The sequence below is a fragment of the Balaenoptera musculus genome, chromosome 16, assembly GCF_009873245.2.
Source record: "Balaenoptera musculus isolate JJ_BM4_2016_0621 chromosome 16, mBalMus1.pri.v3, whole genome shotgun sequence".
NCBI lineage: Eukaryota > Metazoa > Chordata > Mammalia > Artiodactyla > Balaenopteridae > Balaenoptera > Balaenoptera musculus.
Genome location: NC_045800.1, coordinates 78056697 through 78075589, shown reverse-complemented (window position 1 = coordinate 78075589; position 18893 = coordinate 78056697). Strand labels below are relative to the sequence as shown.

The following is an 18893-nucleotide window of genomic DNA, read 5'->3' as shown; positions in this document are numbered from 1 at the left end:
ATGAAGCTTTAAAACATTATACTAAGTTTTTAACTAGTTACACTACTACCACACGTTATAGGATTCCATTTACAGGAAAAGTCCGTAATAGGCAAATCTTTAGGGAGAGAAGGTAGAATAATGTTTACTTAGGGGAGGCAAGGGCAGTGGACCTGAGGAGTGACTGCCACTGGGTACTACTGGGTTTCTTGTGGGGTGAGGAAAACGTTCTAAGCTTAGATTATGGTCATGGTTGCCCAGTTCCATTAATCTACTAAAGCCATTGAATTATTTATTTTAAATAGGTAAATTGTATAGTATGTAAATGATATCTCAATAAAGCTGTTTCCAAACAGAAGAAATCCAAAGAAAAATTAATCTGGCCAGGTGAATTTTTTTTAATCCATTAAGTATTTATTTGTATATTTTTAGGTGAAATAATTAGAGAGATATAACATTCATAATGTACTCTTTAGAGGATTCAATTTAATTTCATACTTTTTATTTTATGTGAGAAAAGTTATATTGGAATTTTGCATCTAATGTTTTAAAAAAGTTACTCTGCAACCAAAAGAAACATCACATTTGGGAACGAATTTTTCTTTTTTTTTTTTTAATTAAATGAATAACTAATTTTTTATTTATTATTTATTTATGGCTGTGTTGGGTCTTCGTTTCTGTGCGAGGGCTTTCTCTAGTTGTGGCGAGCGGGGGCCACTCTTCATCGCGGTGCGCGGGCCTCTCACTATCGCAGCCTCTCTTGTTGCGGAGCACAGCTTCCAGACGCGCAGGCTCAGTAATTGTGGCTCACGGGCCCAGCCGCTCCGCGGCATGTGGGATCTTCCCAGACCAGGGCCCGAACCCGTGTCCCCCGCATTGGCAGGCAGATCCTCAACCACTGCGCCACCAGGGAAGCCCAGGGAATGAATTTTTCTTTATAAGGAAAAATATTCTCTCTCTATTAAGCAGAGAGTTTTAAGGTTGTGATTTAATATGTTGGCATGTCATAGAAACCCAACATACACTCCTGCCATAGTAATGTATCATTTATGTTAATTACCTGTGATAAGTTATATGCGCATGAATGGATAATTTAAATTCTTACTATAGGCCGTAAAGAATTTGAGTCAATTTCCCAAAATATATGAAATGCAAATTTGTAAAAAAAAAAAAAAAAAAGTGTCATTGGAATCAGGTTGCAGAGAAGGTAAGGATAGGAAAATAACAAAGCCAGGACTGGTCCACAGTCATTCACATCACACCATCATATGGTTGCACATTGGTTTCACACTTCATAGAAGCCAAAGAAAAATCGGATGTGTTTCAAAATTCAGATTCCAAAATGGAAATGCCGACTAGTATTCAAGTAGAATCTGTTCATCATACCCCAATAATATGACAATTAACTAATATTTTAAAAATTGGATGGTAGTAGATGTATGTCAGTCCTCTGTTTCTTTCAGGAGATATCTCACTCATAGTTCATAATTTAATTTACTTATTTTTTGGGTTGTTTCCCTCTGTAACTAGGCAGTAAGCTCCCTTAGGGCAGGAATCTTGTCTGTATTGTTCACCATCATTTCACCAGTGCGCAGTGATCAGTACATAATAGGTACTCTGTAATATTTGAGGAATAAAAGAATGATATTGAGTCATGAAGGAAATTTCTCCCCTGGAGACTTTAAAGACTATAATGAGTTGTATTAGTCAGATTTTACTGTAATGGCAACCTCCAAAATTTCGGTGGCTTGCAAAGAAACCTGTATTTCTTGCTCGTGTTACATGAGGTCGTGGGTCCACTGCTGCTCTGCTCCAGGCTGGGGAGATGGTCTGCAGATGTGGTTCACGTGCCTTCTTGCCCAGCTGATGGGGCAGCCCTGATCTGGGACGTATAGCTTCCATGGTCAAGGGTAGATATGAAGGAGGGCTAACAGTCCTCTAAGAGTTTTCTTTTCCCTTGTGGCAGATGTTCTATCCAGTTACATTTTATTGACCAAAGCAAGTCAGGTAGTCAAGCCCAAAGTAAGTAGGGTCGACAAGATGACTCCATCTACAGGGAAGAAAGGAGAAGGAGGATATTTACTGACAACAATACAATTTACAGCACGCGCTAAAGATGTGCTAGATGATATATTTGGCGTTGTGCTTATAACAGATAAAACAGTGAGTTATTTCTTTTGCTCTCCTCCAGTTAAAGCCGTTGTTCATTAATGTATGAATATTGCTACAGTGGGTTGGTGTGGAAAGACAGACTGAATTAGTTGAGGTACATCCTTTGGTTTGCCTTGACCTAAGTCAGGTTATGAGAAGTAGACTGCAAGTCCTTCCGATTTCTCCCATTCATTCATTCATTCCACAAACATGTATTAGTGCCCACTGTGTTCCTGGCACTGGATAGAAAAGAGTGAGCAAAACAGACATGACCCTTACCTTAAAAGACTGGTCTGGTAGGGAGGAGGGGTGCTTTATAGGAAAGAACATGGCATCATGAAGTGAATCATGGGGGTGAATTGGGAGCGGCAGCAGCAATGTAGATTGTAGAGTCCTTATATGTTGTTTCTAGAAACTGACATTTTGAGATTGATCAGACAGTAGACTGAATTGCGTTCTTCAGTAAGGACCTGGAGTACAGATATTCTGTGTTGCTACAATAAATGGATTTATATATTTTGGCCATCTGCCAGGCTGAGGGGTGGGTAACAGTCTTCTTGGGAGATTGAAGAGCCCAGTTAAGATATGGGAATCCTCCACTACACCTTGAGGTGGCGGGGGCTTACTCAATTATACCTCTCCAAGAACTAGGTGCTAGCCACTGGGCCCAGCAGATGTGTGGTTTCCTGGAAGTCTAGGTGGTACACAGTGTGGGTAGTTATTTGCTAGGCATTTTATAATGCATGAATCTTCTGACTCTGAGAGTCAGAAGGTGGAGTCTGGAATACGTCTGCACCATCAAGCCACAGTGGGTTTTAGCAGAATGCCTGTGACCTGAAAAGCACAGGTACAATGGGTAGGTGGTGTGGGCAGGATGACAGGGTATCTAAGGATAGTGACAAAGCTTAACAATAAATAATCACAAATAATTATTCAGTACCCATTGTGTGCTAGGCTCGGTGCTGGATGAATGCTAATAACTACAGTATATAATAGCCCCTGTCCTGATGAGCTTATATTACAGTCTCACCAAGGATACATTGCAAGATGAATGAGTGGTTCCCTTGATTATCAATATATCAAGTTTCTACCTTTAGTACTATAGTGTTGCCCATGAACAATCTATGTAATTTAAAGAGTTTAGAAAAATTAGCGCATCTAAAGGAATTATGTGCTCTTAAAATAGATTTTCTTTTAAAAGGAATGACTTGACTTTAGGTACATTCTGGACATATGCTTAAGGTTTACTTGCGTTGAAAGGTCATGATGTGTGGTAGAAGCAAAATGATCTGATATAAACTCAGATTCCCAACAGAAACTTCCCTGAGTGAAAATGTCCCTAATAGTGTTTGTTTCATGAGTGGCACATACCTGGTGGAAACAGGGTGGCATTGGCATATGTTTGGGTCTGTGAGGGACGTGTAAGTAGGTAAATTATGTCAAAGGAATTATCCCTCTGTTTACCTACTGACTGGTTACACTCAGAGCTGATCCTAAAGTCAGAGACAGAGCAACATAGCCTAAGGCTAAGTTTTCTGGCTTCTTGAAGCAGGTTAGCCAAATTGGAAAAGGAGATTCAGGATTTTTCAAAGAGTGCTCAAATTCTGAAAGGGGAGGAGTCCCCAGGGTCAGCTTGAGACCCAAATATCTAAAAGAGATGTTCAGAGTCCTGAGGTGATGAAGAATGAAGAAAGCTCCAAGCACTAGTGACTGGAAATTTCCAACATCAAATTCTATCTGGAAGAAAACTTAAAAACATCTAGAACTGATATTTTTAAATCTGTGCTATCATCAAACACGTCATAGAAAACTAATTTAAAAAATAGTTTCTGTTTCCATAACTTGTGACATCAACGACATATGTAGATTTCTCCTCTGATGGAGGATCGTTTTCAATGTCCATGTTTCACTTCTCCTGTCTCCAGATCCGTGGACATCCTGGAACTGACCGAGCAGGAAGAACTGCTGAAATTCCACTACCATACTCTCCGGCTCTACTCGGCCGTCTGCGCGCTTGGGAATCACCGGGTGGCCCACGCCTTGTGCAGCCACGTGGACGAACCGCAGCTGCTCTACACCATCGAGAACAAGTACATGCCCGGCTTGCTGCGCGCCGGCTACTACGACCTGCTCATTGACATCCACCTCAGCTCCTACGCCACCGCCAGGCTCATGATGAACAGTGAGTTCATCGTCCCCATGACGGAGGAGACGAAGAGCATCACCCTCTTCCCCGACGAGAACAAAAAGCACGGCCTCCCGGGCATCGGCCTCAGCACCTCCCTCCGGCCGCGGATGCGGTTTTCCTCCCCGAGTTTTGTCAGCATTAATAACGAGGGTTACCAGCACAGCCCCGAGTTCCCGCTGGACATCCTGAAGGCCAAGACCATACAGATGCTGACAGAGGCCGTGAAAGAGGGCAGCCTTCACGCCCGGGACCCCGTCGGGGGGACCACTGAGTTCCTGTTCGTCCCTCTCATCAAGCTGTTCTACACCCTGCTCATCATGGGCATCTTCCACAACGAGGACTTGAAGCACATCTTGCAGTTGATTGAGCCCAGCGTGTTCAAGGAAGCTGCCGGTCCCGAGGAGGAGGGCGAGTCGCCAGAGAAGGAGCCCTGCGCCTGCGCAGAAGACTCCAAGCTGGAAGGCGCCGCTGAGGAAGAAAACAAAGGGGGTAAGAGGTCCAAGGAAGGCCTGCTCCAAATGAAACTGCCCGAGCCAGTTAAATTGCAGGTAATCAGAGAAAAAGATCGCAGTGAATTTCACGACCTATTAACACTGACCTTTGTCTCTTTTTCTGTGTGTGTGTGTGTGTGTATTTGTATTCCTGGGTAAAGATAGTTCTTCATAAAATTAACCAACTTCCTGTTATGCCTGGGGACATGCCTGTCTAATTTTCTTGCGTTTGGAATGAAGTTCATGTATTTTCCAATTGAGTCAGTTGACAGATTTTTTTGGGTTTTTGTCAAGGTGGTTTCCTTGGTCAAGTACGTGTCCGCCCGTCATACACGTGTGTGTGTGGCATGTCGCTATTTCTGTGTGTGTCTGTGTGCGTGTGCCTATTTGTGCGTCTGCGTGTGTGTATGTCTGTCTGAAAGGAGCATAGGTGTCCGCCCGTCATACACGTGTGTGTGGCATGTCGCTATTTCTCTGTGTGTCTGTGTGCGTGTGCATATTTGTGCGTCTGCGTGTGTGTATGTCTGTCTGAAAGCATAGGTGTCCGCCCGTCATACATGTGTGTGTGTGGTATGTCGCTATTTCTCTGTGTGTATGCGTGTGTGTGCATATTTGTGCGTGTGCGTGTGTGTATGTCTGTCTGAAAGGAGCATAGGTGTCCGCCCGTCATACACGTGTGTGTGTGGCATGTCGCTATTTCTCTGTGTGTCTGTGTGCGTGTGCATATTTGTGCGTGTGCGTGTCTGTATGTCTGTCTGAAAGGAGCCTAGGAGGTGGGTTTTTGTCCTGCCGGTGTTACCGAGACCAAGCTCATATTGCTCGCTGCACTGTCCAGTAAATCGAGAGACGAGGTGCTGGGGCAAGGAATAGTGACTTTATTCAGAAAGCCAGCAGACCAAGAAGATGGGGGACTGATGTCCCAGAGAACCATCTTGCCTGGATTGGGATGCTGGTTTCTTTTATAGAGCAAAGAGGGAGAGGTGTGGAAGTAAAGTTAAAAAAAAAAAAAAAGGGCAAGAAGTTATTGCAGATATTTCCTGGTTCTGGCCAGATTCAGGAGGGGAGGTGTTAATTTCTTCTTCCTGCAGCCATTCACAGGGGGGGCCTGGTCAGGATGTTTCCTGTGAGCTTAAACAAAGGTATTTTAGCTTAACGTTCAGGCTTGGGAGGCAGGGTCCCTGGAGACGGACCATTATGTATACTTTAAGCAACGTCCCTTTAGTGATCAACTTGTAGCAAAAGCAATAGAATATAAAGTTTAAAGTAAAAGAAACGAATCCAATATGGAGTCACATTTGTTCTTCCCTATTACACGCCTCCTTCTTATTCATTAGCAGTTTCCTTGCGTCTCCTTGTTTCCGTGGATGCATTTCACCGACATTCTGTTGGAATGCCTGAAATGCAAGGCTTTCAGTGCCTGTTTCCAACCGCACCTCTACCCTTCCAACCTTAGGACGCTTGCTCACCAGTAGGTGCGTCCATTCTCACACGCAAGATTTTCCTTCCTGCCTGTGTTTCTAAAGAATCAAAGACCTTGCCTGTCTTTGTGCTCATCCAGATGCCCCCAGGACCCTTTCCTAACGCCTCTTTGGTTCATTAGCATCAGTTAGTTGCTTGCATCCTTGACACCCTTTTTTTGCTCTTCCTTCCTCAGTCAGCCCTGATCGAGGTCTTTCCTCTGAGCCAGGCCCTGGGTGCTGGGTGAAGGAAGCTCACTGTCTCTGGAGGAAATATACACTTATTTATATGTATTTCTGTTAGAATATCTTATTGTTCATTGCATTAAATGCTCAGAAGGAAAAGAATGGATTTCTAGAAGAGAGAAAATTTCAACTGGAATACTGTGAGTAAGGTGAGGGAAGGCCTTTCTGAAAGGGTGACTTTTTAGCTGAGGTCAGATATTGAGGAGCGGGAGCTCAGTACTTGTGAAGAAGGAGAGAAAGAGTGTTCTAGAAGCTTTTCACCTGGAGCACGGAGCATGACAAAGGCTCTGACTCGGGAAGAGATCAGACCAGCGTCTGCAGGGAAGGAGGGTGAGATAATAGGCAGAAGGCAGTTCATACAGAGTTTTAGTTTGCTAAAACCAGCCATACCGTGGACTTGAATTTTATTCTAATTTCAATTAAAACCTCTGAAGAATTTTAGCAGGATGATTTTATTCTGAAAATCTCAGTAGAGCTCCCTGTGAGGGGAGTAAGAGAGGGTGGTCATCCAGAGCCCACCTAGTAGGACGCGGTCGTGCTGGTTCAGACCCGAGGGGGACAGTGCTTACGCTGGGGTGGGACAAAGCCAAAGCGGATGGAGAGAGGGACATAGACGCTAGGGCTGTCTCAGAACTGGCATTGACAGAAATGGCCATGCTGTGGATGGTGATAGACAGGGTTTTAAAGTCCTCTTTAACACTGCTGTGTATTTATATCACAACTGGTATAAAGTGTATTTAAATGTTTCCCTAAACTTGGGCAGAACATTCTCTGGAAGGCATGTTTCTACTGATGTGCCGTTATCAGTTAAAAATCCTTTGGGCTTCTGGTAAAAGAATACCCAGCTGACCATTTAATGAATAAGCAATAAAACCACTTAGTTAACTTAAAGTCTGGAGGTAGGCAGTCCTAGAATGAATGTCGTAGCTCAGTGGTGTCGTCAGGAACCCAGACCTTACTATCGTCCTGCAATCCTCAGTTTATGGTTTTTATCCTAAAGTGTGTCACCTCCTTCTTCCTCCAGTGATCATGTCATTAGCCAGTTTTTTTGAAAAGAGGATATTCTAGCCTGTTATTAATGGTGAAAAATCTTTCCCAGAAGACCCCTTGCAAACTTCTCTTCATTATCTCATTTGCCTCTAGCTGCAGAGGAGGCTGGGACAGTAAGTGTTCATCAGAGGGACATCAGAGGGTATTTGCCATTTGGGCTTAGACGAATTATGTTTCATCCCCTGGGACCGAGCACATTGCTATCTACATAAAATCAGGATTCTGTTAATAAAGGAGAAGAGTTGACAATTAAGCGTGTCTGCCACAAATTTTGATTTGATATACATTAACTAAGTTGCAGAAATTAAATTTGGTGTCTTTTTAATCGTCTCTTTAGATGTGTCTGCTACTTCAGTACCTCTGTGACTGCCAGGTCCGGCACCGGATAGAAGCCATTGTGGCCTTTTCAGATGACTTTGTAGCCAAGCTCCAAGACAATCAACGATTCCGCTATAACGAAGTTATGCAAGCCTTAAACATGTCGGCTGCACTCACAGCCAGGAAGACAAAGGAATTCAGATCACCGCCTCAAGAGCAGGTATGAGAATGAACTGAAAGGTCTTCCTTTTACTTTGGGTTTTAGTTCATTCAGGTTCCACACGTTGCAAAATGATACCAGAAGTTGCGAGTGTATTTTTCTCCTGTTCTCTTTAAACTGGCTACGTTCGTTTAGTCAGTATTCATAGGTCTCACCAAAATTACCTACTTATTTGGTCTCACCAAAATTACCTACTTATTTGGTCTCACCAAAATTATCTAATTATCTGTTAGTTTAAACAGATGAGAGACTTATTAAAAGGTATCAGGTGTATTATGGACTCTGTGGAAACCACTGTGCCAGATTCTGAAGTTCTTCAAATAGGAATAATATCCAAGCACAGGTGGGTCTTTGTTGGCTGGCACAGCACCGCCCCAGCTAATAGGCACCCTTGACTCCTAGGACTTAATACTTTTCATTTTGTGTCTCCTAGAAGAACCCAGTGTCACTGCCACCAGTCTTGCAGGAATAGTGATCACCTCTTTGTGGTTCTTCCTCTGGTTGCTCACCTCCAAACCCAGGTCTCCCTTGGGTGCAGCAAAACCAAGAGCCTATGCCTAAACCCAAGAATGAGCTAGTCTAGGATTGTGCATTTTTCTGGCATCCACCTCAGGATGGGTCTCGTAGCGTGAGATATTACCAAAATGTAGCTATGGTGGTCACAAGGTATAACTGACAGATCGCGTCTTCAATATCTTACCTTGCTGTTTCCCTCTATGTCCAAGATACCTCTGAATGAAAATGTTTAGGGACTAATTGCAGAATTTATCTTTTTCTCACCAGAATGTAATTTCTTTGAGGGAAGGGACATGGAATCTTGTTTATTGCTGTAAACAACATTTACTGAGGCAGGGAACAAGTCCAACCTCTCCCAGAGTAATTCCGTTTGTTAAACTACTATTGGGAGACTTGTGCTTCTGGAAAGATGGAGTACATGTGCCTTTCCCTATTCTTCCTTCTAAGTACAACTGTAACCCTGGACATTACATAAAAGACAACATAAGAAGACTCTGAAAGATAGAAGAAAGAGTGGCTACGGAAGTTGGGAGCTGAGGAATGACGTGGTGGTGAGTTCCCTGGGTTTTCTTTTTGCCTCACCTATCCCAGACTTGGAGCTAAAGAAGCCGGCAACCCAGAAACGCCAGCGGGCATAGACAAGAAAAGCCCCAACAAGTGCCTTCTCTGTCTAGCCAAAGGACCAGAAAAACTGTCTGTTTTTTCTAGCAAGACAGAAAACTTTTAGGTAATGACCATGCTACTCCAGCCAAACACCACAGTAAACCCTGTGCCCCGCCCCCTACCCAAACCAGCAGACACTGAGTGGAGAGCTTAGACTTCCACCCTCACCAGGCTGTACACAGGTGCTCCAGCTGGGACTGTGGGGAGCTGGGACTTTATCCCCGCTGAGTGGTAATGACACCTACCCCTTCCTGAGTGTCAGTAGAGGCCAGGGAGGGAGATATACCAAGGCACTCTTGCCCTTTCCAGCCAGGGTTGTGTGACTTCAGGTCCACTGGGGACTTGGATCTCCCAGCCTCACACAGCAGAAACAAGGTCCCCTCTCTCCTTCACGGAGGTCAAGTGGAGAAATGAACTTTCCACTCCACCTGGCAGTAATGAGGCACCCCAGCCCTTCTCCTGCTGGATAGTGTCAGAAGAAGCCAGAAGTTTAAATAAGAACCAAAGTCTCATTAACATAATACCAGAAGTGTCCAGGTTTCAATTAAAAATCACTCATCACACCAAGAACCAGCAAAAACTTGAATGAAAAATGGCAATCAATAGATACAAACTCCGAGATGACAAAACTAAAAAAAGAAGGTTGCAGCAAAAAAAAAAATAGAAGATGCAAAGAAGAGCCAAATGGAAATTTTAGAGGTGAAAAATACAGTATCTGAATTTTTATAAACCTTCAATGGATGGACTTAACAGCAGAATGGAGGAAAAAGAGAAAAGAATCATTGAACTGAAGGGAGAACAATAGAAATTACCTAGCCTGAAAAACCAGAAAATAGAGTGAAAAAAAAAAGAGAGCTTCAGGGACGAGTGCAAATATAGCAAAAGGTCTCACATTTGTGGCATTAGATTTCCAGAGGGATAAGAGAAAGAGAGTGAACTGAAAAAAATACTTGAAAAATTAATGGTTGAAAACTTTTCAAATTTGGCAAAAGGTACAAAGATAAGAGATTCAAGAAACTGAGTAAATCCCAAACGAGATACCCACCAAATCTAAACCAAGACATATCATTGTCTTTAGTTTTCAGAAGTTTGACTAAGAAAAATCTTGAAAGCCCTGAGAAACAAATGACACTCATAGGGGAAAGACAATTCAAATGACAACAGATTTCTCATCAGAAAATATGGAGGACAGAAGAAAGTGGCACAGCATTTTTCAAGTGCTGAAAGCAAAGATCTGTCAACCAGAATTCTATATGCAGTGAAAATATCCTTCAGGAATGAAGGGGAAATCAAGACTTTCTCAAATGAAGGAGAACTACCAGAATTTGATTACTCTGAAAGAATGCCTTCTTTAAACAGAAGGGAAATGATGAAAGAAGAAAATGTGAAAAATCAGGTAGGAAGACAAAACAACACAAGGTGTTAAGGATAAATACAATTTCCTTCTCCTCCTGAGTCTTCTAAATTGTTTGATGGACAAAGCAAAAATGGTAACTGTCTGATGTGTTCTAAGTGTATGCATAAGAGATATCTAAGGCAATTATATTTTCAGTGGAGAGAATAAGGGACATAAAGGAAGATAAGGTTTCTATACTTCATTTAAACTGGTAAAGTATTGATACCAGTAGACTGAGATAAATTATGTATATATTAATATAATATCTAGTGCAACCACTAAAAATGCTATGCCAAGAGATACACTAAAAAATACCACGGATAATTCAAAATGGGATCCTAAAAATAGTTCAAGGAACTCAAAGCATGTTGGGAAAAATAAATCAGAGAGAACAAACAGAAACATATCAGTAAATTCATGAATATAAATAATCTAAATACACCAAGTAAAAGACAGAGATTGACAGAGTGAATTTTAAAAACTTGGCCTAACTACATGCTGTCTACAAGAAACTCACTTAAAATATAATTAATATAGATATGTTTAAAGTAAAAGGATGGAAAAAGGTATGTCATGAAAAATTAATCAAAAGAAGGTAAGAGCAAAGAAAATTATCATAGACTGACAGGAACATTACAAAAGGATAAAAGATCAATCCACCAGGAAGACAAATGTGTATGCACTAAACAAAAGAACTGCAAAATATGTGAAGTCAACACAGATAGAACTGAAAGGAGAAATAGACAAATACACAATTTTAGTTGGAGACTTCAACACCCCTCACTCAATATTTGAAGGAAAAGCTAGATGGAAAATCAGCAAGAATGTAGGAGAATACAACAGTGTCATCAACTAGCAGGATTTTTGGAAATTTGTAGAACACTCCACCCAATAACAGAACACACATTTTTTTTTCAAGTGCCCATGAAACATTTACAAAGATGGACTGTATCCTGAGCCATGAAACAACCTCAACAAATGTAAAAGAATTGAATTTTTTTATACAGAATGTTTTTTTGACCACAGTGGAGTCAAATTAGAAATCAGTAACAGAAAGGTAACAGGCAAATCTCTAAACACTTGGAAACTAAACAACACACTTCTAAATAATCCATAGTTTGAGAATCAAGTCTCAAGAGAAATTAAAAACTACATTGAACTGAAAGAAAATGAAAATATCACATATCAAAATTTGTGGAAACAACCAAAACTGAAATTTATTGCATTAAATACTTAACATTTAAAAAGAGAAAAACACTCAAAGCAATAATCTAAATTGCCATCACAAGAATTTAGAAGAAGAGCAACATAAACCCAAAACAAGTAATACAGAACAGATGAGAAATGGATGCAAACTGAAAACAGGACAGTTACAAAAATGAGTGAATCCAAAAGCTGGTTATTTAAAAATATTTGTAAAGTCAATAAAACTCTAGAGAGACTGACAAAGGAAGAAAGAGAAGATACAAATTATCAAATCAGGAATGAAACAAGATATTACTACAGACCCTACGGTTGTCAAAAGGATCATGTGGGAATACGTATATGCATACTGTATGATTCTATTTATATAATGTTCTTGAAATGCCAATAGTATAGAAACGGAGAACAGATTAGTGGTTGACAGGAATTAGGGATGAAGAGCAAGCAAGATGGAAGTGGGTGTGGTTATAAAAGGGTAACAGGAGGGATCCTGAAATGATGGAATTGTTCCCTCTTTTGACTCTATCAGTGTAAGTGTCCTGGTTGTGATTCTGTACTACTGTTTTGAAAGATGTCACCATAGGGGGTAACAGGGTAAAGGGTACACAGGATCTCTTTGTATTATTTCTTACAATAGCATGTGAATCTACAATTTTCTCAAAATAATAGTTTAACAAAAAATTCAAATACAAAGCTCTAAAAAGAAAACTTACAGTTGTTTCCTAAAGGAAAATTATGAAACAGACTTTTCTTCATTTATGAATTTAATACTATTCTTCATTTATGAATTTGATGCTATTGTATCTAAAACTAAAACAAATGGAAGAAAGTTTCTTGCAGTTTGTTTAATTGAACCATTAATGTTAGAAAAAAGCATAGTTATAAAGCATATATATAAAGCATATATATAAAAAAGTTATAGTTATTATATTACTCTTCAATTATGTTTGGTTTTCCTCCTTTACTGTATCCTTCTAAAAAGAGTTCTTGAAAATATTCAATAAAGCATGGAAATTAACTGGAAAAAAAAGAAAATTTAGGAGAAGCATAATAAAAAATTTTAAAACCAACATTTAGATCTTGATTGAAGAACGCCAAGTATACAAAGGGCTAACATTGTGGAATTGAGAAAGAGAAAGCAAAAGACATAACTATTTTTCAGCATGCTAAGATTTGAATGATTTATTTGTGGTGTTTGTTGGATTGAGTGATAATGATTTTTTGTCTGTTGGGCAACTATCTATGAATACTGAAAAACAGATTTTGAACATCTTTGGTTTTTATGATCTTCTTTGCTGTGCCATTCCTGAATTCACTTTTCTTTTACTCTAGTTCTTCCTCTTCTGTTTTTCCAAACTTTCAGATCAATATGCTTCTCAATTTTAAGGATGACAAAAGCGAATGTCCCTGTCCCGAAGAAATCCAAGACAAACTCTTGGATTTTCATGAAGATTTGATGACACATTGTGGTAAGGTCTTCTTGACCTACAACTCTTATTAAATGTATATTTTAGTACACATATACTGGTACAAAAGTAAGTATGTATGTAAATACGTTCAAAAATGTACACGATGCCTGTTCGGAGTTCATATAAGAATATTTGTTATGGCAAAATGGTTAACTAACCCCCATGTGGGAAGTCATGAGGGGTACAGAGATCAGAAAGGCATTAAGACCAAGCAGGCCATGACCAAAATTCTTTCTCTATTTTCCCTCCTTCCCTCAGTGGCCTGGGGAATGGGGACATGTAACCAGGTGCTTTTGGCAGAGAGGGGAGTGTTAAGTTAATTTAGTCTCAAGAAATTTGATCACAAACAGTTGTATTTAAACTGGTTGAGGGGCCACTTTTTAGGACTGGCCTAGGAAATCTGGCACATATCTTTTGAAACTAATTAAGACCTAAGGAACTCCTGCATTAAATTATATGTCAGTAGCCCAGATCTATTAAGGGGATTCTCCCTTATTTTTATTCTAAGAACTTTTAAAATGGAATTGATTGGATGTTCTGAATGTGTGGTTCTTTCTCCCTTTATGCGGTGGTGTGGATAAGTCTGCGTCTGCGTCTCAGTGAAAGAAAACGAATTAGCCATTTCTTAAGTGGTATATATATAGCGCCAGTGATATTATTTTCATTTTATCTTAATGAAGAGAGTAAAAGTATATTAATTCAGCTTATGCATGAAGAACCACTGAATGACTGCCAGAAGGTTATACTATAAATACACACACACACATTTATATATATACTGTAAATAAAGGAGTGCTCTAAAATGGTAGATTTATTGCTTCAGACATAAAGTATTCCTTAGTTTAGGATATCTAATGATATCTGCTCCCTCTGTCTCTCAACTTATTAAAATATCACTGATATTTTTGGAAGCAGGTAAGGAAGATAAAAGACTAGGGAGGTTTTTAGGCAGGGCAGAACCATAGGTCTAAATGGTGCCCAAGGTCAAGAGATGCCTTAGGGTTAGCCCAAGTAGCACAATTGATTTTGACTCCTAAGGGAGTCTTTTCCCTCTCTGCTTGGTTTTATATTTTGTACTGGCTGCTGATAGCTCTGATATCACAAGAACAGGGGAAAAAGAGAAAGAAGGAAGAGAGAGCAATGAGTGACTCTTACCTATGAGTGCTAGTGGGCAAGATCGCTTAACTCAGTGTCATCAGCTGTTTCAGACACGGCAGCATTGCTTTAAGCTATGAATGGAAAAACTTGTAAAACCTGAGAATTATTTATCCTGAATGTTTTTTTAATATTATTTTTTCTTTTCTTCTTTCTCTTTGTGTTCTTCCTACTAGGAATTGAGCTGGATGAAGATGGGTCTCTGGATGGAAACAGTGATTTAACAATTAGAGGACGCCTGCTGTCCTTGGTAGAAAAGGTGACATACCTAAAGAAGAAGCAAGCTGAAAAGCCCATTGAGAGTGACTCCAAGAAGTCATGTAAGTTATGAAAGGGCACTGCCAAAATGACTCAACTACGGCATTTACTCATCACTTAAATATTATACTAGATGAACCAGTGAGAAAATTGAGTTTGCAGCTTCCAAGAATCAGATTCTTAAGTAGATGCCTGTAGCCACCAGAAGTAGACAGCAGCATCAGGCCATACTTGTAGGAACAGATTGAGAGATGGCAGCTTTGAAAGGGTGGATGGGCTCCCTAGAGAAGTAAACATTTAGGGATTGGATCAGTCTTATCAAGAGAAAGTATAAAGCAGGTAATTTAGCCTTCATATCTAAATATTATGCTGTTGACTTTCAAATATTCTTGCATCAAGTTAAACCTTTGCTTAAAGGTTAAATAGATATTGTCTGTAACTATATTTTGGTTCTGAAATATTTCCTAAAATCTTATGCATTTCTGATTCATCCATATGATATTGAACTGAAAAGTCACAGCTGATACTCTGTGAAACCAAATAAGCACGCTGAGGCAATCGGTCTTTGAGACACTGCACGCTCATCCAAAAGGGTTTCATGAAGTAGGTCTGTGAGATCCGCTGACTTACTGTCTCACTGCTGAGACTCCATTCATTTAAGATGCAGTGTTGGTTTATTCATGGCTTTTATGGAAAGAAAAAAAAAAAAACTCATGAAAATTTTGTGTTTTTTTCACACTAACTTACAAGGGAAATCTTTTATCCATACAATTACTTCTAAATTTATTCTTCAGTATCACAACCAAATTTGAGCCAGATCTTCAAAATCAGAGTTCAAAGTTTCTTGCGAATCACTTTTTATTATTATCAATTTTGACCTATTAAAACTGACAACATGGTTTTGAGATACGTGGAAGTATACTGGCATTTTATCTAAATTTTGTATTTGGTTAAAATTGGTAGTTTTTTTTTTTTTTTTTTTAGTGTATAGATTAAAACAAGTTAAATAGCTTCTTTTGGAAATCAGACAGTATATTGATGATAGGAACTAAGTACCTATGTATGAATTAGTCACATCAACCCTACTTAGCTTTGATAATTTTAGTATATATTTTAAGAGGTTTGGAAGTTCTATTGCTTTTAAGTGTGCTTTATTGCTTGTCACATTGCAAGTAATCTTCTATGTATGGGGTAACTTTTCAACTTAATACAGTTTCACAATCAAATCCTTTTGAAGGCATTTTAAGTGACAATTAGGGATACAAATTGAAGTAGAAATATCATTTCATGAGGTTGCTACTACAAAGGACTCAAATGAGGAGACAGTTGGATAAAAAGAAAGCTCCTTGAATGCCCATGGTTGACCTTTATAAGGACATATGATGTCAGATCTTCTGGGAGGCAAAGAATAGAACAAAGAAAATAAAAGTAATAGGACCACTCATTGGTTGCCCTATGGATTGCCAATAGCAGTTTTGAAAAAGGGGCTACAATTTTGAAACAGCTTAAATGCCTTAGTTTTAAGAATAGTTTTTAAAGAAAATATTGTGTATTTTTATCCTTGCATTTCTGTAACTCATCGATATTGACATATTGACGTTGAAAAATATTTAAATGAAGTTTATTTTTTTCAAAAAATATATCTTTGAAATTCTGGCACAAATATTGATACCAGTTTGGCCTATCTGAGATATGCATTTGAAATGCCCATCTAATGTGTCTTACTATTCTCCTTTTTTTAAGAAGTATCCATAATTACTTTGCAGCCACTCTTCAGCAGCTGATTTCTGAGACCATGGTCCGATGGGCTCAAGAGTCTGTAATTGAAGACCCTGAGTTGGTGAGGGCCATGTTCGTGTTGCTCCATCGACAGTATGATGGCATTGGGGGTCTGGTCCGGGCTCTGCCAAAGACCTACACTATAAATGGTATTTCCGTGGAGGATACCATCAACCTGCTGGCATCTCTTGGTCAGATTCGTTCTCTGCTGAGTGTGAGAATGGGCAAAGAAGAAGAGAAACTTATGATTCGTGGATTAGGGTAAGTTATTTAACTATTACGACCTTTGTCTTATAAATGTCTTCTTTCTAGTTGTTTATCCCAATAGTAGTACAGTAGGTGCATTAGTATAAATACACTGTCTAGATTTTATGATCATTAAATTAGATTGTCATTTTGCTAGAGATTATGTTTTAAAGCTAAATAGGAAAATTGCTCAATAACAAAACATGACTAATTTTACAACTAGATGCTAAGGTGGCTATGATATACAACAAATATCTTAGATTTTATTTTTATTAATTTCTCAGTAATGTACAATCACATATAAAAAATACAGATTAATAAAAACACAATAAAATCCACAGGGGGACAGACAATCACGAGCAGGAAATAACAAGGAGGTTTGCCTATGTCTACTGGGCCTTGAGCAAAGAATGGGGGATAAAACAACTGTTCTTAGAATTCAACATCATAGGTTGTACTTTATGTGGATTTCAGGGTTAACATTTTTTTATTGAGTTATAGTTGATTTGCAATGTTGTGTTAGTTTTTGGTGTACAGCAAAGTGATTCAATTTTATATATATATATATATATACACATATATATATATATATATATATATATACACACACATATATATATATATACACACACATATATATATATATATATATATATATACACATATATATATATTCTTTTTCGTATTCTTTTCCATTGTGGTTTATTACAGGATATTGAATATAGTTCCCCGTGACATACAATAGAACCTTGTTGTTTATCCATTCTATATATAATAGTTTGTATACAGTAGTCTTAAATAGGGTTAACATTTATACCTCATATGTAGTCTAAGGATCCCCAAGCTGAGAAATTAACATATAATTTGGCCTGGAGGTGAGCTTTCTCAACTCAATTCACTGTGAATTCTTGCAGGAAAAACCTACATACTACTAAAGATTAGCCCACAATCAAAACTTGCAAAACACCCAAGGAAACAATCCACCATAGGCAGGGGTCTGCAGATACAATAAAGAGTGGAGTTAGAACACCTCCCCCAAGAATTTCAGATCATAGAATGCCAGAAAGAGAATGTAAAGTTACTGTATTTAAAATGTTTAAAAATAAGAAAGAATAAATAAAATCTCCAAAAATAAGACATACAAAAGGTCCATGAAAATTTGAAAAATATCCAAATAGAATTTCTAGAAATGAAAAATATAGTAATTGAAAATTAAGAGTAGTGATTAATAAATATATAGATAAATAAAGCTGAAGAGAATAAATTGAATCATAGATCTGAGGAAATTAGTAATGCAACACTGAAAGATAGAGAAGTTAAGAGACATAGGGGATAGTATAAGAAGGTCCAGCATATGCTGAATAGAAGTTACAGAAAAGACAGAATAGATGAGCTATATATAGAATGGGAACTTTGAAGAGCTATTGGCTTGAGTTTTTCAGAATTGATGAAAAATATGAATTCACAGATTCCTAGAGTTCAAATCGTTCCACATCCACAGCTGGATAGACTATAGTGAAACAGCATAAAACCAGTGATAAATAGAATATTTTGAAAGCAAATAGAAAAAGCCAGGACACTTGAAAAGAAACAATATTTAGAATTCTCAGTTGTAAAACTAGAGATCATAACTCAACGAAATATCACAAAGTTCCAACAGAAAATAGCCATCAGTTTACAATGTGTTACTCAACTAAGATTTCATCATCGTGAGCTTGTGCTTCATGTGGATTTGGATATTGGAGTTTATATTCCATATTCAAGGGTGAGGGCAAAACAAAGATATTTCAGAATGTTTACTTAAAGTCCCTCATTGAAAGGCCTTCTAAAGGCTGTATATTCTGGAAAAGAAAATGGAATTCAGAAGAATGGGAGGTAATCAATTTCAGAGAGTATATTACTGGTGCATATATGCATATATCTAAGCAATCATTAACAAGCTTGCATGATTTGGGGATAAGAAGATATGAGAGAATTAAAATACCAGAGAAAAGTAAAAGCTTAAATTAAGCTGTATGATATTCATAAGAAAAAATACCTAAATGTAAGGATATAAAAATCTGGAATGTAGAATGTTGAAAAGTGATGTAAAAGACAAATATTTAGCA

The 18893-nt window shown here is 38.7% G+C and overlaps 1 protein-coding gene across 1 annotated transcript in view; it reads left to right on the top strand.

Moving 5' to 3' along the window:
* Positions 1–18893, top strand: part of RYR2 (ryanodine receptor 2) — a 740642-nt gene that overhangs the window by 513976 nt on the left and 207773 nt on the right. The window contains 5 exon segments of the mRNA XM_036828245.1: positions 4056–4866; positions 7900–8100; positions 13242–13347; positions 14679–14822; positions 16527–16800. Coding sequence (XP_036684140.1) covers positions 4056–4866; positions 7900–8100; positions 13242–13347; positions 14679–14822; positions 16527–16800 — 1536 coding nt within the window.